At 38.8% G+C, this 26,260-nt stretch overlaps 1 protein-coding gene across 3 annotated transcripts in view; it reads left to right on the top strand.

The window, feature by feature from the left end:
• The window catches only part of LOC131685845 (uncharacterized), a 226,212-nt gene that overhangs the window by 29,120 nt on the left and 170,832 nt on the right, over positions 1-26,260 (top strand). For all 3 annotated transcript variants that reach the window (XM_058969833.1, XM_058969834.1, XM_058969836.1), the window contains exons 3-4: positions 15,967-17,309; positions 17,372-17,465. In XM_058969833.1, the coding sequence (XP_058825816.1) occupies positions 15,973-17,309; positions 17,372-17,465 (1,431 nt within the window). In that variant the 5' untranslated portion in view covers positions 15,967-15,972. The remainder of the gene's footprint in view (positions 1-15,966; positions 17,310-17,371; positions 17,466-26,260) is intronic.

Here is a 26,260-nt window from a genome sequence, read left to right on the forward strand (position 1 = left end):
AGAGTGTTTCTTTTTTGTTTGTAATAAAACCTATGATATGAGCTTCGAAGTTAATTTCCCCCTTTATCAGCTGTACATGTTCCCTAATGGTAGTTTTTGCAATGCTATTAAGCATTAGAATCCCCCTAATTGAAAGCTTTTGTCTAAATATTCGTCTACTTTACTGTTAGACTCTCTGCCACGCCAATGTCCGAAATTTGGCACAGATTGGCCATGATAGCATGAAAGCGACATTTAAAATGTTGATTGCATGCTTTAAAATCTTGCATTTCGATCCTTCTTTCCCCTAGATTGATGGGTTTTTTGATATTGCAAGCATCATCAAGCATATTTCATGTATCAGTTTTAAAGAATTGCTGACAGACAATTGCTTTAAGATGGTTATTGCGTTACACCTCGATAGTGGTGCATCGAAGGGACCGAGAGGGCTTATGGGCGTGTTTGTGTTTTTTTTCATATTTCGCATCAGCCCTAACTAACGATGAACCACTACCATGTGCGCACTGGCCTGGCCAACTGGTGGGTTGACATGGACTGACTCTTGCTGTGGGCCGTGTTTGCTGACATTATTCCAATGCTTAATGACAGTGTTGGCGGACACAGCTCGCAGTGGCGATCATTGCGTGTCTATTTATCGGTCGACTTCGTCATCGGCTAATTAAAGAAATGTAAAAGTAGAAGCCTATTAGTGGTCGTTTACTATCACTCACTAACAATCAATTGCATTTTCTCTCATACACACTAACAATCTCTCCCGTTCCAAACGTACAAACGCACGTGGCCTTCGCAATAACACATTTTGGTCACAGACGAGAACATGCAACTGCAATAATCCACACATACATACGCCCGTGATATTGCCAGCATTAAAACATCTCGGTCATGAAATGACATTCTAGCACTAACAAATTTACGAACGCGCTCTCATGCATTGACCCACCGCTCCACAGTAGAACGAAATCAAAAAAAGCCGGGCATTGATATTTGCTGCGAAACTATTGATGTCTTTGGAAAAGCTATCATGTCGGAATACCCCCCTAAAAAGTGTTTTTATTGTAACTTTTTTATTTGATTTTTTACAGTTTTTCGATGTTCTAGAAAGTTGTAGATGCTTTGAAAACACACCTTTTTGCGGAACAGACCAACTCGCTACCTCTTCTTTTTTTAGATGTATGCCTGTTTTTTTGGTTTTGGGCTAACTTTGAGGGAAGTAGAAGTATCTAATGGGATCCTTGGAATAATGTGGGGTAAAATAGACTAGCGTTTCAATAAATTATTTGTATTTTGAAGCACGAAAAATAAACTATTATGCGAAGTTAATAAACATTTGAAATATTATAGTTCATTCCATGCATTCCGACATTCGAAGTTTTTTTTTGTTATTAACATGCTCATAAGTCATCAGTGTCCTGCCAAATCTTCTTTGTCACTGGATGAACAAGGTATTAATATAACCGAGTATTCTAAGCAACGAAATACCTTGTTCATCCAATGACGAAGAAGATGCATTTTCTCTCATACACACTAACAATTTCTCCCGTTTCATACGTACAAACGCTCGTGGCCTTTGCAGTAACAAATTTACGCAATAATTTACGAATGCGGCCTGATGCATTGATCCACCGCTCGCGCGATCATGAATCGGTAACGTCCGGAAGCCCTACCTTCGGTCCTAGCAGCCTGCACTTATGCCTTCAATTGGACCAATCAAAACAAATGATGCTCATTTTCACTATACAACACGTTCCATAGCGACATAACCAGGAACTCTAGTGACATGGGAGAACTTTCTTCTAGTATCTAAACCGCACACTGAAAATTAAGCATCACAGTTCGCGCGATCATTCTAGACCACGCGAATAAGCAAATGTTCACACAGTTATAAAATCGAAATTAATTCACGCGAAGCCTTCAGTTGGACCTATCGCTCATACTCACTCAACACGTTCCATGGTGACATGACTGGGAACTTCAGTGATAGGGAGAATCTCACTCTTCTAGAATTCAGCAGGTTTACATACAAACGTTTAAAACCTTCGCGATCATCCACGCACACTTACGTCCGCTCTTTCGCAAACATGAAAACACCACGGTGGTTAAGTGAATGTCTTAGTACTAATAAACTTATAAACGCGGGATGTCAGATTATGGTTCGATTAATCGATTAACAGCTTAATTTTTAATCGATTAGCAATCAATGGATAATCGAAGTAATCAATTAGTTTGCCACAATTATTGTGTTTTTTAATTCTAAATCTCCTCAATTTGATACACCCAAAGGTTGACGGGTTTGACAGTATTGCAAACATCACTAAGCATATTGCGTGCATCAGTGCTACAGAACCTCTGACAGACAATTGCTTTAAGATGGTTATTGCATTGCGCCTCGATAGTTGTGAATCAAGGAGACCGAGAGGGCTTATGCACCTTTTTTATGTTCTATGTTTCTTCTACTCTGCAACTGCGCATACAAACGCTCAACCACTGGTCTGTGCGCGGTGATGTGGCCGACTGGCGGGTCGACGTGCATTGACTTTTGCTGTGTGCCGTGTTTGCAAATATTGTTACAAAATTTGATGGCGGTATTCGTGGACGGGGCTCACAGAGGGGAGTCATTGTGTGTCCATTTATCGGTCGAATTCGTCATCGTGCATATACTTTATTAAATTAATTTAATAATTAAATTAATTTAATGAATACATAAGTAGAAACCTATTAGTTGTCGCTTTGTAATAAACGTAGTTTTTCTTTGTATGTATTCGTCTGAGTATTTGTGACTGTTGGGTCAGAGAATGGATGCAGAACTGGCGCATATGATAGAATAGTGGCTAATACTTCTGGTGATCAATTTATGCATTTGGTTCTATTCATTCGGGAAAGTCGGATTGGATAAATTAGGGTACAATGAATTTACCGACGCACGTGAGTCATCCATTCCCGGCCAGCATAGCATGATGAAAGTCTAACAGCATACCACTGTCGTTAATGGTAAATATATAACATTTGCTTCATTTAGACGAGTTTGATTGCATGTGTTTTTCTATTCTACTTCGTTAGTCTGTTTCTTTTGCTCATCTCATCTCATCGGTCAATTTATACATTTCTAACCAAGCACTTTGCATCTTTTTTCCTTTATTCGGCTTGTTATGATTCTTTTTAACACTTTAACAAAAGCACTGTTTTGAGAGACTTAGTGGAATGTTATATTAAACACTTTTACCGTTGTCTTCCGTTTTAATTCCACTATGATGAACAAAATGCAAAATTGCACTTTTCTTTTACAGATACGTATTTCGGCTACGACTTGCAGCCTTCTTCAGTGTATTGTATCAGAATATATTTCGATACAATACACTGTAGAAGGCTGCAAGTCGTAGCCGAAATACGTACCTGTAACAGAAAAGTGCAATTTTGCATTTTGTTCATCATAGTGGAATTAAAACGGAAGACAACTGTAAGAGTGTTTAAAATGATTCTTTTTATTAGTATATCTCTACTATACTCATATAGGAAAAAACGCTCGTGGCCTTCGCGATATTGTGTGATCCACACATATTTACGCCCGCGATTTCACCTACATGAAAAAACCCCAGTAGTTAAGTAAACGTAGCATCTTTAAACTTCCAAACGCGGTCTCAAACATTAACCCACCACTCGCGCGATCATGAAACGGTCACGTCCGGAAGTCTTACCTCGGTCCTAGGAGCATTAGTCAGTTGAATCAATCAAAAAAGTGACACTCGTATTCACTAAACAACACGTTCAATGGTGACATGACCTGGAACGCTAGTGATATGGAGAAACGGACTCTCTTCTACCATCTGTACCATACACTAAAATTAAGCATCAGACTCACGGTTCGCGCGCGATTAAACAAGAGTACACACTATATCATTATAAAATCGAAATTATACACGCGAAGTCACACGTGACAAACACATTAATATACAAATGCTTGAGCCCTTCGCGACCATCCACGGTACCTGCAGCCGCGATTCCGTACACATGATAACATTCCGGTGATAAAGTGAATGTCTCAGCTTCTATAAATTTTCAAACGCGGTATCAAGCGTGAACCTAAAAACTCCTGCGGTCGCACGATCGTGAATGGGTCACTTCCGGATGTTTCTATCCTTGATATCAACAGACTAGGTCCATGCCTTCAATTGGACCAATTAAAAAAAGAAAGCTCTTATATCCACTGGACAACACGTTCCATGGCGACATGACCAGCGACTAGTGATATGGGGTAACTTACTCCCTGTCAAAATGCGAATTGTACACCGAAAACTAACTATCAGAATGAAAGTCCGCGTGACTATCCAAGAACGCTCGCGAATATAGGAATGGCCACACGGTTACAAAATCCAGTTTTGTACACGCGAAGTTACATGAACGCGAGCACACGTGACAAACACGTTAACATACGAACGCTTAAGCCCTTCGCGATTAACAACGCACAGCTACGTTCGCGATCGCGCAAACTTAATAACACCTCCGGAAATCATTAGGGGAACTGCGGATAAGACGGACACATGGTTATTTTAGGGATATAACTTTAAAACTTCAATTGTATTGTATGTGCACCCTATCTTTGTGGGTAACCATGAATTATGAACCACTTAGTAGACCTTGAATACTGTTAAACTGTACAATTTAAGCAAATATTGATAATCAGTAGTGCAGCTTCTTACGGATGTAATTTTCAAGTCTCCGATTTTAAGGTTTATCGAAAAAAATTCAATTTTTTGCGAATTTTTTCCTTTGTTTTGATAAAGTAACTCTTAAGTGACATCTTCGTGGAAAATAACAGGTAAATTGAATTATGCGTGAATAGGTACAAACGTTTAAAAACTATGTGTACTGGTGGGGCAAGACGGACGGTCTTAATTATATCTGTTGATTCATCCTTATATGAATGTAGCGCATGTAGAAACGAAATTCTATCAGTCAAACGTGGAGAACCATCCAGCTGGCTGAAGTCTCACATTCAGTAGACTGCAGGATGAACCTTAATGTAATCGAGGCTATATACGGAATTCCTAGGACATGGAAAGTAGACGACTTTGTGCAAATCCCATACTCTGGCTATGTGTAATCCAGAAGCTGATGTTACCAATAACGCATTTAATATATAACTTTCCAGTTTTGTATTAGTGATTGTGACTGATTATTGGAACTGATTGTATAGCTCTCTTTATGACAACGGCAAAAACGATATTAGAAAATACATCATTTGCTTCAACTCTAAATCGTACCCCAAAACGTTATTTTTCACCTAGAACTGAACATATATATTAAGAAGAACCATAATCTATTTAAAACATCCGTTAGAAACAGTAAATTTTAATATTTTGTGCTGTGATCATCTTTTCTGAAACATGTCCTTCTTTCCCCCACCGTTTCACCAGCAGTCTGGAAAAAGTGCAGATATTTCTTCTTCTTATAATTCTTTAAAAAATGATTTTTAAAACCAACATATGGAGCTACAGCATAGAGTATTACATGTTGACAAAAACATGCTCTTACTACGTTATATTTCAATATTTCCTTAATATGTCCGTCTCACCCCCAGTTCTCCCTACCCTCTGTCCTAATAACTTAGGTCCATACATTCAGTAGGACCTATCAAAAAATATAGCTCATATCCACTAGACAACACGTTCCATAGCGACATCACTGGGAACTCTAGTGATATGGAAGATTTCATTTTCTTCTAACATCTGAGCCGCACATCAAAAATAAAGTATTAGATTCACGGTCCGCGCGTGATTATCCAAGTACTCACGCGAATATGCTAAAGGCACACGGTTATGAAATAGAATTTATACACGCGAAGTTACACACACGTTAGCACACGCGATCGAACACGTTAACGTACAAATGCTTGAGCCTTTCGCGATGATACACGCGAGCGCGAAGTCCCTACGCCCGTACATACCTGAACCGTGCAATGAATATCACATTCAGAATCACGGCTCGCTACAATTGGTCTAAGGAAGTATTTTAGTGGGCGCCATTCGCCTGTCTCGTCTGCAAATTGTAGTATGTGATTCTGACGGGGAGCCCTTCCGAGAACCTAGCTCTACAGCTCCAGTAGGACAACTCCAATTTGTAAGAAGATTTATGAGCTACTAGGCGTCTCCATAGGGGTATTTTCATAAAAATTCGGCGCAAAAATACGCAGGATGATGCCTATATATCTTGAAATTACACAAGATAAGTGATCCATGGGAGACCATTTCAAGAATTGTAAGACGTATAAAGATAAATTACTGATATGATATTCAATTTCTTTATTGCTTTTTTATACAAATCAAACGTAAATGATTTCTGCACAAAAAGCTCACATCTATACTTTTACACATACATTCTTTTATCTAAATAACTCATAACTACTCCGCACGGCTGTGTAGTTCTTGAAATATCGCCATTGGAAGTTCGAAGGTACGAACAATTACAATGAATTGAATTAAACAGAAATACTCGACATCACTTGCCTCCACGACATGTTAAAAATTCGTTTTTCATCCGAAATCTATTCCTTCGGTTTTAGTAGCCTTGGTTCAAGCCTTCAGTTGGCCCAATAAAAATAAAATGACGCTCATATTCACTAGACAACATGTTCCATGGCGACATGGCCGGGAACTCTAGTGATATGGTAAAACTTACTTTCTTCTAGCATGTGTGCTATACACTAAAAATAAAGCATTAGGCAGATGGCCAGCGCGCGATCATTCAAGAATACACGTAAATATGCGAATGGGCACACGGTTTAAAAATCTAATTTATGCACGCGAAATTACATACATGCGCTAGCGACAAACACGTTAACATAAGAACGCTCAATCCCTTCGCGATTATCTTTCCGTTTATTTGTTTTAAAGAGACCTTGTGCCGCGATATTGGTCGTACGGCCAAACAATATGCTCATTGTCGTGGTACGCAACGACTCTCAGCAAGTTCAACACAATAAAGATGCTCTCCATCATATGTTAGTGAAGAAAGCATTGTTTTATCATAGTTTGTTGTCAGGAAACTGGTTTGTATGGGTGTGGGTATAATAAATTCAACGATCAATGGATAATAACCCGGTTTCAACGATCACAAAAAGAAGAAGGATAATATCAACAACATTCACTATTCCATATACCCACGATGATCGGCTCGAACCGGTTATGCCGCAACAAATGTTTGAATCAATTTACTTACATTATGTGTAACGTGTTTCTCCTGCGCTACCACCGGTATCATGCCGATTAGTCAAGCACATTGTGTAGGTAGGTAAGAATATTATAGCTTTCATTATTATTCGTAACGTACCAGTCAGCTTGGTAGGGTTATGTTTCTTTTATAACTCTGACTCCTATCTCTGTAAATCTGACGAACTAGTAGGTGAGAAATGTCTGTTAGAAGGAAATCGGTTGTTTAGTAATGCTGCTCTATAAACAACTGTAATCTTTTGAAAATCCTAATAAGCTATTAGCAAACTTCAATTTGTTGTAAGTCTTACCACATTCAAAGTAATGGCGGGACTAATTTTAGTTATAATTTTTTTAACATCTCAAAGCATAAAGACCGACTTTGGGATAGCTTTATATCGTACTGATTTGACATGTTGGAGCATAGACAGATTGTAGCTCTCTTACACATCAATTAACTTTTATTTAAAAACAGAGAAAAATACCCCATTTCGTTTTCTTTCAACGAACAGACAGGGGAAATTTGTTTTTGCACTTAACAGAAAACCGCTACTGCAAATGAATGCTTGCACTTTTTTTACGCACTCGGCTCAACGCGAACCGTCCGTTCAAAGTGACAGCAAGTTTTACTGTTCTTCATTGTATCACATTTCTGCTCATCCAACAAACCCACACACATACGCTCAGTATTCAGCTTTGTTTGTTTTGCGCTTGCGTTTGTTGTTTGCTTTACTACTGTGCTCTCTGCATTTTCCAGTTTAACTGTTGCTTACATTATCCGTTTGCTTTGTGTTCGCCGTTTTCCTCTGCCCTGCACCTGCCCGCGTCAGTGTTAATAAAAATAATAATAATAATAATAATAATAATAATAATAATAATAATAATAATAATAATAATAATAATAATAATAATAATAATCGGTCAAGTCGAGAGTTTTAAATAGCAGAGAACAGCAAAACTTTGCTGTTCGTTGTGCAACCTGGCAACACGGTAGGTCTTGGGGGTGTACCTGGACTCGCGGAATAACCGACAGCGGGTCTGGTTGAACTGATGAATGGGACGATGTGTTATTGCGTTTATACCACGGTACGAATGAATTATGCGGCCGGGGCACTTTCAACTCCAATACGTGGGAAACGGCTAAATTTACTTGCTAGTTGGACGATCCAACCCCCTCGCTTTAAAAGTGAAGACGGGAGCAGCAATTGCCAATTGAAGCTGTCTCTCTTCTTGGACACTTGCCATCGCTGTTGCTTCAACTGCCAACTCAACACTTGGCAGTCACTTCTACTGATGTGGGAAGGGGGGTTGTTCTGTCGAGTCTGGGCTATGTGCGAACTTACCATTCTAAGGAGAACGCAGTCCACTTCCATCGTGTGATGGTGGATGACTCAAGATTTGAGTCGTGTCGACTGAGATAGAAAATACTTCGGATCAGTTTGTTACGTCATATCTAGCTACTCCCCTGTATTAATAGTGAAGCGAAGTAATTTGCCCTGAAGAGCGCCACTGTGATGACAACCGGTAGTAACGTTTCCCGCATATATAAATACTTACCACTGAATACAATGTGTGTCGGGTAGGTCCATGTGCAAGACATGTCTGGTATGTTTTATTTTTCTCGCGCGAGAAAGGCCGTAGGATTGACGATTTTAGTTTAATTTTAGAATATAATGGCTATTCACCACAATTTTATTTTTTAGCTTGCTATAGGTTGGAACTAGAAATTACCAGATACAAATTTTTTGCTAATCGAAAAAAAATCTTTAAACTGTGTTCGGCTTGGACCAGTTTGCTTCTAGTTGAAAAGTTGACACCACGCCTGGCGCTTGTTATCTTGTACCGTGTGATCCGAGACAATGGTTTTGAGGTCATAAAATTTAAGTGACGGTGATCGGGCAATAAAAATTGCATTTAATTCGCCTAGCAGTGTGAAACGATGTGCTTTTGAATCTCAATATATTTGTTTCTCGCCTTTGCACAATAATTATTTTTGGCAAATTTAATTAATTTTTGATTTAGAACGAAACATGTTCAAAATTTCAGTAGTTTATAGGTGGGCTTAACAAAGTTGAATTTTCATTTTGTTGAAAATAATGTCATTCGCATATAATTTATATATTGTCATTTTATGAATAAGCACAAGTTGTTAAGTATCATCGTAAAATGTTGCTAGTTTCGTAAATTATTCAACGAGAAAAGAAAACAATTTTCATTTAATTTAATGGATTTTAAGCACTACTGTCTTTACGCATGGGTAGGTGTGACCGGGGCTGGTTGGCCGCGTGTCTTTTATGAAAAGGCTATTATGCGCAGTAGTGACATCTATAGTGATTTTGGTGGGGTATCAAGTCACCAATGTACCGACGTAATTTCAGGTGTTTTGATGATGTCGTTTGTACAGGAGCACGTTTGTTCTTTTTTCGGCACTGCTGAGTAAATTTCTGTTTCTGAAAAATAATATGTGTAACGCGAATCAAGTTACATCCGATTTCCAATAATTTTGTACTGCTGGAAAAGGTATTCAAAACCCAACAAAATGGTGTAACGGTTACCAGTGTAACCTTATATTTGTTTGTGTAAATCGTGATTGTTCTCGAACATATACATTGGGGTAGGTTGGCCGAGCTCTGTGCGGGGCTGGTTGGCCGAGTTGTAAATTTAGTGTAGAGTAATGTGCACTTTGATATTTGGTCGGTGTTAAGTCAGACCGGACCAAGTCGCAAAACAACAAAAAATGAGTTAATGATAGCACTGGATAAAGAATTTCTTCATCTACATTCCACTTTTACCAGATTTGAAATATGAAACAATAAACAAGAATTATGGTAAAAATTATTTTCCAATTATAACGTAAAGGATGCTGCGATTCAAACTTTAAACGCGTTTTTCTCGAAATCAATGCACTGTCACTTAGTCCGGTCTGACCTAACACCGACCATTTGTGAAAAGCCAACCTTTTTCAAAGCAAAATTTGATGTACTAATATTGATGATTATAAGGAAAAATATACACGAGAAATAAGTAAAAAAATAATTTAAAACCAAATAGAAATAAAAGATTAGAATCATTAAAAGTCGGAAATTGTTTATAACAAAGTTGATTCCGATATTTTATTAATTAAATGCCAAGCAGCTTTCAGAGTCTCTGGCGTGTACCGCTTCAATCCCGAAATTTTCCCTCCTGAGGAGTTTCTGGCAAGATTTGTCACATATCGATCCAACCCCGAACAAAACTCGTCCATTAGCATAGAATCTGCTGCAGATGTAAGCCTCTCTGAAGACGTCAGACCTCTTCCCAGGGCGAGTGCACGATCTGATTCGAAGAAGTGGTAAGTTCGTAAACGCCGATCGTCTCAAATTTTGACCGATTCCCCAATAACAGCCGTATTGGAGGAGCAGAAAAATGAAATCAAACGCAAGCGTGCGCTGGCGGAGGAAAAAATCAGCGAGTGCTGATAAAAAGTTCGCGAAAGCTGTCAAAGGTAAGTCCAAAAAGGTTAAAAAGACTAAAAAGTGAAGAGCGAAATGGAATGTTCATTGAAGAGCAAATTGTGGCTTTTCTGAAGCCACATTGTTTTTAGTTTCATCACATCAGGAACGTAGTACTGCTCACGTTCAATATGCTAAGAATAACGCTCTTATAAGCCCGCAGATAAAAAAACACAATTTTACTTTCGTTTTATAAGAAAACTGCTTTGAAATTGTAACAAAGATATATTGTTAAAAGTTGAAGTTTGACTATCATATTATTACTGGGGTTTCGTAGATTGTCATAGTGTTATATCAGCCCATTATAATGCGTGATCAAATGGAACAGACAAGCGAATCCTCGTTATATACAGTTCTGATTGCAATTACCTCAGTCCGAAGTAAAACGCATCAAACTGAGTGGTAGTGATAAAAAACTTTCAAAAAAGCCCCGAGACTCCAGGAAAAAAGGTACACAACTCTAACGTCTTAGAGAACGGGTTTGGGCTGCCACCCGACCCGCTAAAACCACTCATCTAGTCTAGAACATGAGTCCTCCCCAGCACTACCTTACGGCATTACTACGAGGACGTATATACACTTCTGATTACGACTAACTCAGTCTGAAATAAAACGCATCAAAGTGGCCGGTATTGATGTACTTTACATGTGTACTTCTAGTATATTCGATGAATGGCTGGCGTCCAAAAGGGGCTAACCCACAATTCACGCGTCCTTTCCTTTTCTTTTGTTTTAGAGTTATGGTGTCTTTGGGAAAGTTGTTGTGCGACATCTAGTGCGTTATATGATCATTTCATGATAGTTCGGAATTTAGTCGATAGGCGGCGCTGTTATCAACTTTTGAATGGAACAAAATAGAAAGATGGTGTCTACTGCAAAGTTGTATGTCACGTAATTGTAAATATATCTTCTGACGGTACCAACTTTGTAGGTCCTACAAGTTTTGAAATATGGCGTATTTTTGAAAACATAATCTGTAAGTAAATGTTTCAGCTAAAACCTTTTCCATCTCGAAACATACAGAACCTACAAAATTTGCATCTTCAGAAGATGTGTTCAAAATTATAAGACCTACAACTTTCTCGAAGACACCACATTTCTATTTAGCTTTATTAAACAGTTGATAACAGCGCCGCCTTAGCGACTGAATTCCGAACTGGAATGATTCAACCAAATAAAGCGTTAAGTGCCATACAACAACTTTTTCTCTAACTGAATGTCGCTAAAATGTAAAAAATGGAACTAAAGTTAGTTCACGAGAACCAGCTGTCACAAATACACAGAAAAACACATACACATACGACAAACAATAACAATTGTACACTAGTACGAAAAACTACGATTGTTACAAAACGACAACTTATAGGTTTCTACTTATGTATTTATTACATTAATTTATTTATTAAATTAATTTAATTATTTTTTTGACTATATAGGTTTTAACCTTAGGTTCATTCGCCTCTTTTCGAGCTAGAGAAATTTCTTTTGGAATCGAACCCAGGTGAGCTGCGTACAAGGCAATCAATTTACCAACTACACTATGCCCGTCCCCAATTTAATTATTAAATTAATATAAGTATTTAATTAGTTTATGGACGATGACGAAGTCGAAGTGTTTGCAAACACGGCACACAGCAAAAGTCAATCCATGTCGACCCGCCAGTCGGCCACGTCACCGCGTACAGACTGGTGGTTGAGCGTTAGTATGCGCAGGTGCAGAGTATGAAAAAACATAGAACATAAAAAAGCGCATAAGCCCTTTCGGTCTCTTCGATTCACCACTATCGAGGTGTAATGCAATAACCATCTTAAAGCAGAGGTTCTGTACCACTGATGGACACAATATGCTTGATGATGTTTGCAATACCATCAAACCCCTCAACCTTGGGGAAGGTAGAAGAAAAAAAAAGCTTTCAAAATTGGTCATAAAATCTTTGTCTGGCAAGCCATCAGCGGATGTGGCATAATGATTCCGCTCTTCATCATATGTGGGACCGTTAATGAACATATCTGTACCGACAAACCCCTCCAAAAGTCACTTTTGCAGTCCTATGCCTGACAGTGTTATGGCCTGTGCAATATCTTCAGAACTTCTCACAATTGAGACAGCGGTTCATAAAATTATTTAGTCTATTTTAAAATTAAAACCTATGTTTACCTATACTAAATCGAAAACCTATTTTTACGGACAAACACAGAGACAAATTATGAATCACGACGATATTCATTCGACGTGTTTTCTACTCCCTTTATAATACATAATTCGCATTGAAATGCATGGTGCTGCTCATATTAATAGATTCGAGTAATTCTGATATTTTGAAATTATTTCTTCATTCGATTCATGAAAATGCCAATTTTGTTTAAGTATATTCGGACTCTGACTTCCAATTTCAGATAGCTCAGTACATAATTTTTAGTAAAGAGAACATTCTTTAGATTTAGAGCTATGAGAAATAAACTTTAAAAAATCGAATATTACTTTCGAAGAATCAACATCAACAACAAATCATTTGCTCTATTTTTGTCCGCATTGGAAGTATTAAAATGAGTGACTTTTCTAAAATAACATCCCAACTAACATTTAAAGTTTTATAGCACACTACAAGAGCAATCCAAGTTTTAAGAGCTCCTTCAAGAGTGTCATAAAACTTCAGTTGCTACTTGGGATGGATATTTCCATCGGCTAGCGAATTAAGAAATTGAGATTTGTTACGTGATAGTACGGTTTTCACGTAGTATTTGAGACATAAGAGTATTTAAAACATAATAAAGATTAGCGCGCTCTGTTGCGAAAATAAACTTAAAACACCTCACGGAAGAAAAATAAATTTTTACCGGTCTAGACAGCGTTCTATCGGAAGACTGTAAAACCGCTTTACTTCATCGTTCCTCCTTCTTGGCTTGGTCATTTTTCATCCCCAAACAACGTCATGTAACTTTGAAAATCAGATTACCACATTTTAATTCTGTCAGTTTTCTGCTAACAGCGGATTACATTATGCAAATGCAAATGAGAAATGCATCGAAATATTTTTTATTTGCAGCCTCAAATGTCCTGTTACCTTTTCAATTGGCATTACGATGCGTTTTATTTAGAAAATTTTAGACTAAAACATAATCATCTCTGTGATATATTGTTTTATCATTTTTTATCCACAGTAAGACAACGTTAGGGCGCCCATAATTCTGCACATTTGGAATGTTGGGTATAACGGGCAGAATTGCACGAAATCATGACTATCACTTTTTCATCAAAATGTACGTAAAACTTCGGTCACATGACGGCGCCGGTGGTTGAGTAGTAAGCGTGACCGCTACTCATTCCAGTTGGGCTGGGCTCAATTCCAGCCGAGGTCGTTGAGATTTTTCTGATGGAAAAAATCTGTCGTCATGTCGGAAGGGAAGTAAAGCCGTTGGTCCCCGGTCTATGAGTTTGGTGGATCGATATCTAGTCCAGATAGTGAAGTCACCTCTCTGGCGTCGGTAAAGAAGAAGTAGATCCAACTTCTAACAAAAATATCCTTCTCCTGTGATACTTGTGGAGTGCGCAGTAGTATATACGGCCTCTAGCAAAAGCAAGTATCGGACTAACCATTCCTTCCCTTTCCCGCCTCGATTTACGGGAGTGCCTGCTTCAGGATGGCCCAGTGTTTCTCAATTTACCGAAATTCCGGTGCGTTTTGGAGGATAAAGATCCTTTGCCACGAAATCGTCCTCCTCAGAACCTCATTTCGAGTAATGGTACGAGGCTGAATCTGGACAGAAAAGTGTACGAGAATCGTTAGGTCTGAGAAGTAAAAGTAGATGATTTTGAAGGCATTCTTTCACGTTCACACGAACAAATTGCTTGCCAGATCATATATATTTTGGCAAACTTAGACATCTTCTGCTTTTTGATTTCCTTATGGATGTTGAACTTATGACAAACAGTGAAGAAAAGGAATCTACCAGATAATTGCTTTCACATACGTTGCGTCATCCATGACGAGACCGGTGGCGGAAAAGTCCCTGAAAAACATATAAACATGTGTTGTAATAATCTCCTTGCAAAACAACTAGCTGTAATTTGCTCACCAAACAAACAAAAAACTTTTCAACGATCATTACAGGTATTAATCTTGTTTGCAAACAACAACTTATTTTAATAGTTCAACAATTAATTTTAAAAGCGAAATCAATGTCCTGATTAAAATATCTCAAATTGACAATACCAATTTGATAGTGCTGCTGGAGAAAGGCATATGACTATCTCTTGGGGGATTGAATCTGGTTTCGGTTTTATTTCATCCGCTACTTCCAACTGACGTGTTATAATAAGCTAACCCGCCAGCCAGAGAGTCGGAATTATACAAAACACGATTAATGCTGGGAGCTTTTTGCACTCTTCGTCTTCCATCATATAAGGTCTGTCGTGTTGTTCCATACGTAACTCCTGTAGTCTTTTGATTTCAATTTTCTCGCCCGGTGGAGCTGCTGGTTCATTTTTTTTTACTTTTTTTTAGAAGAGTCTAGCCGCCGCCACCGCCATCGTCATCGCGTTTAAGGTTGCACAGAGAATGCGTAAAATTCGCAAACGAAAAAAGCAGTTTTTTTCCACACCGTATGTCAGATCTTCATAAAAATCAATCAGCGTATGTAGAATGTTGTTACTGTACTGCTGATTGAATTTTATGAAGATCTGACATACGGTGTGGAAAAAAACTGCTTTTTTCGTTTGTGGCTTTTGCCGTTTCTCTGTCCAACCTTAAGCTTGTCTGTTGTTTTATTTTTTTCCTTCGTTTAGCTAGTTTCTTCGTTTCGTATGTATGGTAAGAGCTCAATATTTACACTTAGATTAAATCTATACACGGGCAAACAAATATTTACCCAGTCGCTCGGCTGATGTCGTGTAGTGCAGGGATTTACGCTTTGGTGGTTGCGATGTTGTTGCTTGCAAATTTGTGCCACAAAAACGATGATGACTCCTACATGTCACATTTCATGATTGACCAAACTTCACACCTTAGTCGATGATAATGATGATGATGATGAGTTTGATGAAACTGTGGTGTAGCATGTGTTTCGATGAAGATTCGACCATATTCAGAAGAAGTGATTCATTTTAATCTTTCTTAGGGCATTGGGGTGGACTGTTTATCGTTTATCCGTTGAGAGGCTTCTCCATTCTAATGACGAATTTTATTAACTGTCATTTCACCAAATAGTATATAGCTGATATTTTTCAACCTTTGTGCAAACTTTTCTCAAAGCCGCACTTTTCTCTTTTGCAGATTATTATGGAAAAGGCGAAAGCCTACATCAAGAACGAATTGCGTGGGGGCTCCCTGGCATCGCATCCGGAGCCCCCGCCAGCCAGTCAACATCAACAACATCAGGTCCAGTCTCACCACGAACAGCAGCACCACCACCAGCAGCAGCAACAACAACAACACCAACCGCAAGCCGAAGATCCTTCCAATATTTGTTATGTGTGTGGCGCCCGCGGTGCCCTCGATCAGTTCTATCTCCGAGTACGGCCAAACCCGGACCGTCCGAATGAGCCATATTTTCCACTGCTTGAAACGCACCTACCACCCAACGGTGTTCCCCAATGGACACCGGCCCAGGTAGGGGTACGCTCGTGCAATCTCTGCTTTACCACATTCGCCCGACAGTGGGATTACCACGAAAGAGAGGGTAAACCCATCTCGCAGAGATTGTACTGGCTCAAGCGAACCGATGGCAAAAACTACATTGGAGCGGAAATGTCCACCCAGGGCGAATATGCCACCCAAGTGCTTGGGCTGAACCCGGAGCAGACGCCGGGTAGTGGCCGCTCGCTTACCCCCCAGTCGCAGCACATGAATTCTTATGGTAGAATTGATAGTCCCAATAGTTTAGCACGACCGCGTTCGCAAGACCATCCCGGTGCTATGGGCGGTGCTCCTCCGCAGCATTTTCAAGTAGCTAGGAACGATAGCCCAATCCGGTCGAGTTCGCGGAACGAATCTCCACAGGGTAAAACCGAAGCTTATCATCCAACCAAGCGGTACATCGAAAATCATATTAACAGTAGTGGAAGCTACAGTCAACAGGGATCGAGGCCTTCCAGTCGAAACGAAAAGAGTGTCACACCGAGGCCTATGTCCCGGGAGAATCCATCCCCGGTGGCAGCTACTACATCGGCACCCTCAGCCACTCAGCCTGCGACGGCATCACCAGTGCTAGCAGGACGGTTCGATGGTATGAAAATGTCATCTTTCGCGCATCATAAGCTGAAAATTGGCACCTATGCAAATTCATTAGCAGCTACAGTTACCACCGGAACTACTGCCGCCCCTGCTACCGCAAATGTAGATAATAAGTCGTCTTCATCCACATCGTCCTCGTCCCATCGGTTGGAAGAGGAAGGTGCGCTGGACTTGCGGAATTCCTCTCTTGGCCCGATCCCTGGAACCGGAACGGACATACTGGACCTATCGATGCCGGATAAAAATTCAATGACTGAGGTGTGTTACGTGTGTGGTGATGAACAGCGGAGAGGGAGTCTGGTGGAAATTTCCACCGTAAAACCGAAGGATGCCAAGGATCAGGAGAAGCCGTACTTCCCTATTTTCGACGAGACGCATGCCAGGTAATTATACACGAAGTTTGACAGTAATTGTGCGGAGGTAACGTATTTTTGTTGTTTTTTAGGCCTGCCCGTTCTCGACCGAAGGATCCCAAAGGATTGGTACAGGCGTGTAAAACATGCTACCAGTATCTGATCAACCAGTGGCAGACGTTCAATGTGAGTATTTGCATTATTGATATCGTATCTATGAAAATGTTTGTAAAACCACTTGATCGTTGAATGGTAATGTTTATGAATTCGTCTCATCAAACGTTATCCAGTAATATTCAAGTGTGGTTTTGACACAGATTATTTTGTTTTCGTGATAGGCCTCATGGAGCATATGTGCCAAGATGTGTGAGCCGTAACCAAATTCATTAGCGTAGCTTAGCTTGGTTGGTCACCTGTGTCAAAGTGAGATTTTACATAGCAGTAAAATCAGTGGACGTATCGAGTCACTGTGTGACAGTTCTGGCGACTCTACGTATGGTATCACTAGAAGGGTGGGTTAACACAGTTTGTGTCAGAATTCTGAGTTTATTATTTCTGCAAAGATTGATATGTAGAATGGAACAGAGTGTTAAAATTATTATCACAAGGCATTCAATTATTCAACTATTCTCCTGAAACTTTGTTAATTGGGTATTTGACGATTTATGTGACTAGTCAAAAGAATCGCCATTTAGGCATATACCTACATCAAACTAACTAATCAGTGAATTTATAATTATTATAGATAAACATTCAGAGCTGTCGTTCTTTCGTTAACTACTGTTAAAAATTCAGTTCTCCGCAAATTGTAAGCGATAAAAGTCTCATAAGCCACACCCGGCAAGAGAGTGCGAATGAACACATGTCATTGTTGCGACTAAAAACCGTCACCGAGAGGCGATACTGTCGCTTTACGCATAATTGTGCCATGTTATGGAATTCCTGTTGAGAACGACAATTATGGTCTTGCAGTATATCAATTAGGTTGGTCTGCTCAAGTTCACCACGGGAGAACATCATGTAATGAATAACGAATACTTGCTTGCTTTGAGTACCAAATTCCAACCAAAATAGCTGTATGATTTGGGGCTCTTGAAATTATGTCCGAACTATTCAAATAGAAACAAACGTATTTTTATCATTTTTTTGTTACGGCATTTGATTTGTAGGTGAAGTATATTTTTCAAGAGCCATAATACTCAAGGGAGAGCAAAGAGTTGAAGGGAGAAAGTTTATAAAAGCGTGGAAAGGGTCATATGAGCAAGCTTAGAATTTACCGGCGACTTAACCCTTTGTCTGCTACCGCAGGAGTCAGGATCTTTTGGCATTAGAAATGCGAATCAGCTGAGTCTACGGTATGTCCGGACAAACGTAAAGTAACTTGTTACTTCATCTGTGGCATATGTGTTGCTGATTCGCACGGTGTCGGCAGCTTCCACCCAAAGCTGCGACAATGGATCCCCATCACGGTAAATTCTATGTTTACCATTTTTTGTGAACGACCTATTGAGTCAACTTGAAGGAAAAGGGTTGCATCTTTTACATTCATACGAGCATAAATGAATTGCGCAATCTATACCTGGTACATTCTGGTTCAATAATCTCACTCAGAGCCAGAATACAAAACAACATTCAGTTAGCAACTGCAATGACTGCGCTGCACCGAACGAATGAGTGACGAAGCAAACAATCGAAACATACCCTTCAGCTCGGCGGGCATGAATTGAAATCCGGTCCTCTTTCAAGCTTGGGATATCAATATTTCTAAGCTCTAATCTGGTGATTTGATGTTCCCAATAAAACACTCAATATATAACGCAAAAATTACAACTAGCATTAACTTTTATATAAGCGAGCACTGCGAACAATCCACGTATTAGAGGAAAAATTCGCACAATTTATTTGCCTTTTGTTTTGAGGATGTTCTAGAGCACTGGGGCTGATTTTTGCATTGGTGCTAAGGGGGGAATTAGACATTGCCGAAAGTTTTGATCAAATCTTGGTAAAAGAAAAATTAGAATTATGCATTGACAATATGTTGAGTGCATTCTATGTCCTCTAAGTATATCTTTTGTCACATCGGTTATTCTTATGTCATTAGCTACCTATCCCTTCATCAGATTCGTTTCCACGGTATGGTGTTTATTAAGCCGATTAACCTTTTTAATTTCTCATAAGAGATGATTTCAATAATGATACACCGGTGTTGTCGGTGATACTCCCATTCTTCCTTGAGTGGAATCAGTCTAACTCTTCTGTTGCATTACACCTTTGTATGTAAAACAAAAACTCTATTAGTTTTCTATCTGCGATAAACTCTGTTTGGCGAGAGAACGACATTTATCACTATTCAATTACTCACTGCAGCCATGCTAAATCATATGAGCTTAAACCTTTACTATGATTCTGTGGCTCAATCCTCATTTCCAAAACGCATTGGAATAATTGTTGGTTGCCATTGAAAAATCCGGCTAAGCTGTTTGAGGCCAGAGACTTTTTGAAGATGAATCTTGATTAATCGGTCGAGTTTATTGAAGAAACTGTTTATTTACTTTCCCACGTGCAAATCTAAGAAATCCCCAGCTATCAGGTATGAGCTTATCAAGTTTATAGTAAATATTTGCATATGACGCTCTCCAACAACAAATGTAAAAATTATCAAGTCTCACAAATCATGGATTAATAACGTATGTCGCATAAAGACTGTTCTCGAAACCGTTTGATCGCATGCATTTAGTTAAACCGCAGATAACAGACATTTAGTTTAGAGTGAAAAATATAAAAGAACTTCAACTGTTTAAATCACGTAGTTTGGCAGTGGCACCACTGAGCTGTACAGCGTCAATCGTTGTGTCACATGCAATCGTATGTCTAATAGAGTGGCTCGCGGTTGTATGGGAAAACTTCAAAATGATTTAAACTAGCGGGCACAGCACTTTTTGAGTTCCTTTTGTGGTCCCAAATGCCTGTGCAAAATTTGGTAGCGGTTGGTTGCTTCCCGGGTTTGCGCATTGCGTTCAAAGTTTGCATGGGATTTTATATGGGGAAATCAATTATTTTGCATTTTAATTAATAAAGATCCCTATTTCACTGATAATGAAAAACCAGATATATAAAACTATAGTCCAAACCTTGGTTAACAACTTTGCCGAAGACCGTAACTAGCTACGAGTTTTCAAAAAATAGTTATAACGATTTTAAAACTTATGGTAAAATCCAAATGGAGAAATTGATTAGTTTTTCCAACACTGCCGGTGCACCACCGACATCGACATTAAAAACTTAGATAAATGAGAATATATTCATCGCAGAGACTTGGTATCTTTGAATGAAATGTTCAGAATGAATTGCTGAATGAAATAGACGTAGTCAGAAAATGAAAAGAAGCGGGGGTGGGGTGGGGGTCTTGTGTACTCCCCAGTCTCTTTTTAGGTTGTTTTGTATAAGACAAAGAATCATTACGTCCTTGTAAAAGTCAACGACTGAACTTTCTTAATATTTTGATAGACCCAAATATGAATCATACTACAATCTTTGTTGTGGGAAAAAACATTTACAATATTTAGGATTTACACCTACAAATTTATGTTATTTTTGCTTGATGCAAAAACTAACTCAGGTCTGGAAATCGCGTTGGGTTCTAACCTGAAGTATATTGCTGGTCCACCAAGATCACCTCTGTTTTGCGTGAACCTAACTCAAAAACGCTTGTTTGAAGTAACTATCCTGGTTTCGTTTCTAGATTCTCAAACGAAAACTTCAATAAAAACAATTCCGAGACTTCAAGGAATCTAAGGATATGCATTTTTCTTTTAAATTCTGACTCTGAACGGCTAAGAAATAGGGTTTTAAAATATGTAAAACTTATAAACCGTTGTACCATTTTAAATGAGATAACAGTAGAGCCCTTAAATAGTAGCACTCAAACACGTAAGATTAATTTTTAATTCGACGGTACAAACCTGCGTTGAAGAAGTGCGTGCTCCTTATGTTATACTAAACTATCTAAACAGGGAACTGGGGAGTACATAAGCCTTCCCCCTCCCTCTTCTTTTCATTTTCTGACTACGTCTGTGTTATTTAGCAATTCATTCTGAACATTTCATTCAAAGGTACCAAGTCTCTGCGATGAATATATTCTCATTTGTTCAAGTTTAAAGTATCGGTGTCGTGGTATACTGACAGTGTTGGAATAAATAATTAATTTCTGCATTTGGATTGAACCATAAGTTTTAAAATAGTTATAACTATTTTTTGAAAACTCGTAGCTAGTAACCGGTTTCGACAAAGTTGTTAACCAAGGTTTGAATTATCGTTTTATAAACCTGGTTTTTCATATTGAGTGAAATAGGGATCTTTATTAACGTAAATGCAAAATAATTGATTTCCCCATATAAAATCCCATACAAACTTTTAACGCAATGCGCAAACCCGGGAAGCAACCAACCGCTACCAAACTTTTCACAGGCATTTGGGACCACAAAAGGAACTCAAAAAGTCCTGTGCTGAAAAATGTCATTTTCGAGCCACTCTAATGCGCACTTATTCGTGGCAAGGAATCGAAAGTTTAATAATAATACTGGTATAAATTGATATTCGTATTATAGTTGAGCCGAGCTTGCCGACGGGAAAATGACCTCGGAATGAACCGCTAGGTCTCTGTCATTCTGAAATGGATCATTGGAAAATCGGCAGAGCTAACACCTCCTACATCCCGAAATCAAATTATTTGCATGAGGAAGCCAGACTATACGCAGAAATCTTTTTTTATTAATACCTTTTTTCTTCAACGACATTACTTTGCTTCAAAGTTTTGGATGCAAACTGGTTTACGCTGATGACTTGACGTTGTACCTCGTAGTCCGCAATACGGATGACCGCGTTCGGCTTCAAGAGGTTCTGGATGCATTCGTTGGCTGGTGTCGTAGAAATTGGCTCACTGTTAAACAAAGCAATGAACACGCAACTCTCACCTCAATGTAGACAGACCACTAAAGCACCATTACTTTTGGGCTAGCGGTATCTATCGTTTGTTTAGTGATGGAAGAGAATTACCAGCAAAGAGCGTGAACACAACTTCGGTATAATACAGTGGCTATAAGTTTCAAATTTATTAAAGCTGCAAATGTAGCTGAAGCTTAAGGAAGTCACTTTCATCCAATTCCATCATACACGTAATGTTGTATTGATAACGTTCAACACCACCTTGGCCACGGCGTAATACTACGTTCACACTACGAGTTAAAACGTTTTTTAACGCTATCTTGATGACATTTTTCTTGTTGCTAATTATTATAACATGTTTTAACTCTGTAGTGTGAACCCTAATAAGATAAAGATAAAGGTTTTATCGTACGGTGTTTGGATTCAACGTACCGATATCAGCATGTAGGCGAACTTTCTCCACAGTTGAGGATCTGTTCGCTTTTAGGGAAACGTCGCATAAATTCATACAGAAAATATCGCGATCTTCGTTTTTATAGTTAGTTTTTCGTTTATTCATTGAGACTATGTGTTGTCAGATGAATTAAATAAACGAATAAACGACAACTGCTCAGGGTATCAGTCGGAGTTCAAACTCTGCCCGAGTCAGTGTCTATAAACAAACAAAGCAATGAACATACAACTCTCACCTTAATGTAGTCTGACTAATAAAGCACCGTTACTTTTGGGCTAGCGGTATATATCGTTTGTTTAGTGATGGAAGAGGATTACCAGCAAAGAGCGTGAACACAACTTCGGTATAATACAGTGGCTATAAGTTTCAAATTTATTAAAGCTGCAAATGTAGCTGAAGCTTAAGGAAGTCACTTTCATCCAATTCCATCATACACGTAATGTTGTATTGATAACGTTCAACACCACCTTGGCCACGGCGTAATACTACGTTCACACTACGAGTTAAAACGTTTTTTAACGCTATCTTGATGACATTTTTCTTGTTGCTAATTATTATAACATGTTTTAACTCTGTAGTGTGAACCCTAATAAGATAAAGATAAAGGTTTTATCGTACGGTGTTTGGATTCAACGTACCGATATCAGCATGTAGGCGAACTTTCTCCACAGTTGAGGATCTGTTCGCTTTTAGGGAAACGTCGCATAAATTCATACAGAAAATATCGCGATCTTCGTTTTTATAGTTAGTTTTTCGTTTATTCATTGAGACTATGTGTTGTCAGATGAATTAAATAAACGAATAAACGACAACTGCTCAGGGTATCAGTCGGAGTTCAAACTCTGCCCGAGTCAGTGTCTATAAACAAACAAAGCAATGAACATACAACTCTCACCTTAATGTAGTCTGACTAATAAAGCACCGTTACTTTTGGGCTAGCGGTATATATCGTTTGTTTAGTGATGGAAGAGGATTACCAGCAAAGAGCGTGAACACAACTTCGGTATAATACAGTGGCTATAAGTTTCAAATTTATTAAAGCTGCAAATGTAGCTGAAGCTTAAGGAAGTCACTTTCATCCAATTCCATCATACACGTAATGTTGTATTGATAACGTTCAACACCACCTTGGCCACGGCGTAATACTACGTTCACACTACGAGTTAAAACGTTTTTTAACGCTATCTTGATGACATTTTTCTTGTTGCTAATTATTATAACATGTTTTAACTCTGTAGTGTGAACCCTAATAAGATAAAGATAAAGGTTTTATCGTACGGTGTTTGGATTCAACGTACCGATATCAGCATGTAGGCGAACTTTCTCCACAGTTGAGGATCTGTTCGCTTTTAGGGAAACGTCGCATAAATTCATACAGAAAATATCGCGATCTTCGTTTTTATAGTTAGTTTTTCGTTTATTCATTGAGACTATGTGTTGTCAGATGAATTAAATAAACGAATAAACGACAACTGCTCAGGGTATCAGTCGGAGTTCAAACTCTGCCCGAGTCAGTGTCTATAAACAAACAAAGCAATGAACATACAACTCTCACCTTAATGTAGTCTGACTAATAAAGCACCGTTACTTTTGGGCTAGCGGTATATATCGTTTGTTTAGTGATGGAAGAGGATTACCAGCAAAGAGCGTGAACACAACTTCGGTATAATACAGTGGCTATAAGTTTCAAATTTATTTAAGCTGCAAATGTAGCTGAAGGTTAAGGAAGTCACCTTCATCCAATTCCATCATACACGAAATGTTGTATTGATACACCACCTTGGCCACGGCGTAACTCTAATAAGATACAATGCGTTGATTAAGAATAGAGATCTTGGTTTATATGGTTAAATACAAAACGAAATACGACTGCACGATCTATTCCAGCATACTCTCTATACATTAATTGCAACTTTCGTGTAGATATACAGAAAGGTTAAATCCGTTCATTTTGAAACTCGCAGAAACCATTCCGGGGTATTTCAAACAGGGTGTGTTGTGAAAATACCTGTTCTTTCCTATCTAACGCTATGATACGAAATAGGGCGCGTTATTGCTTCTCAAACAGCGTGTGTTTTTGTTTTTGGAATTAAGCGTCAAGCTGGCGCTAAATTATTCCGGCAATAAATTAGTATTGGTTTCTGATGAGAGGTTGAAATGCACCCATGACTTTACTAAAAACCCGTTTTAATCCACCTAGTAGTGCAATTGTGCCTTCCTCATTTATCCAAACTACGATTCCATGGCTGGTTATGTTTAATATAATGGTGGAACTGCCTGTTAGATATTCAATGTGATTTACACATATGTACAATGAATCGACAGCTACGAACTTGAGTTGCTATGTGTCGACGCTGAAACACTTGAAACCAGCGGCGGATCCAGGAGGAGGGCTCGGGGGTTTGGACCCCGCCAAAAATGTTCAACTTGATTAGAAATTTTAAATTAGTCTCTCAACTCAAAATCATTTCAAACCAAATTTTTCACTGGTTTTTCAGACCCACTAGGAAAGTTTATTCTAGAGGAATTAGAAAATTTTATTCGCGTGGAGAGGCACTTAATGAGGTAAGGGCTGTTTAGGGAAGGGTGATGAGTGATGTGGGGGGGGGGGGGTGCCCCTCACCGTATCCCCCTAACTATGACCCTGATAAAATACAGAAAACTTATGCAAGTGCAAAAAATTAGGATTAGGTTGACGATGGTCAGAGTGATTGCATAACCTTTCTGTAGCAGAAAGGCAAAAATGTGAATTTGCTGTGTCCGCACTCTTAAACCCGTAACTCCGGAACCGGAACTCGAGATTTAATGAAATTCAGTAGCAGCCTATGGGAACGTCGTACCTTTCATTTGAGACTAAGTTTGATGAAATCGATTCAGCCATCTCCGAGTAACCGATGTGCTTATTTTTGGTACATACATACATACACACACATACATACGCACACACAGCCATTGGCCGAATTCGACGAACTGAGTCGAATGGTATATGACAGACGGCCCTCCGGGCCGGATTATGTTGACGATGTTCAGAGTGATTGCATAACTTTTCTATAGGAGAAAGGCAAAAAAATTTTATTAACATCATTTGATTTCTTTTGTTCACATAACATTCACAATTCAACAATTTCTCTATTGTTTGCATAAAGTTGAACGGTTAAAGTTAAACACGGCACGTTGGCGTAGGCGGTCTTGAAAATTATTTGTTAAACTAATAGTTTATTCTCTAGTTGAAGCCTAGAATTCCAGTATTTAACTTTAAGTTAGTGATAGCCAAGTACCTAGCGACCGTGGCTTGCTATCCGGTAGGTAGTCGCAAGAGAAATTATTTTATTTTAAAAGCTACCCATCTGTTCCATGGTAGCTTTTTTCTGAAATTTAAGATAAACCTATTAATGTGAGCCAGCACAGGTATGATAAACACTTGACACCTGCCGCATGACAGTGTTTCCAAGAATTATTAACAAAGCAATATCTTCAAACAGATCTTCGAATTGATTCTACAAGCAACAAAACGAGTTAGCGAATTTTGTTTCTTTGAACAATCCGACTGATTGCATGGTATTATAATAATGTAACAACCTAA

The sequence above is a fragment of the Topomyia yanbarensis genome, chromosome 2, assembly GCF_030247195.1.
Source record: "Topomyia yanbarensis strain Yona2022 chromosome 2, ASM3024719v1, whole genome shotgun sequence".
Classification (NCBI taxonomy): Eukaryota; Metazoa; Arthropoda; class Insecta; order Diptera; family Culicidae; genus Topomyia; species Topomyia yanbarensis.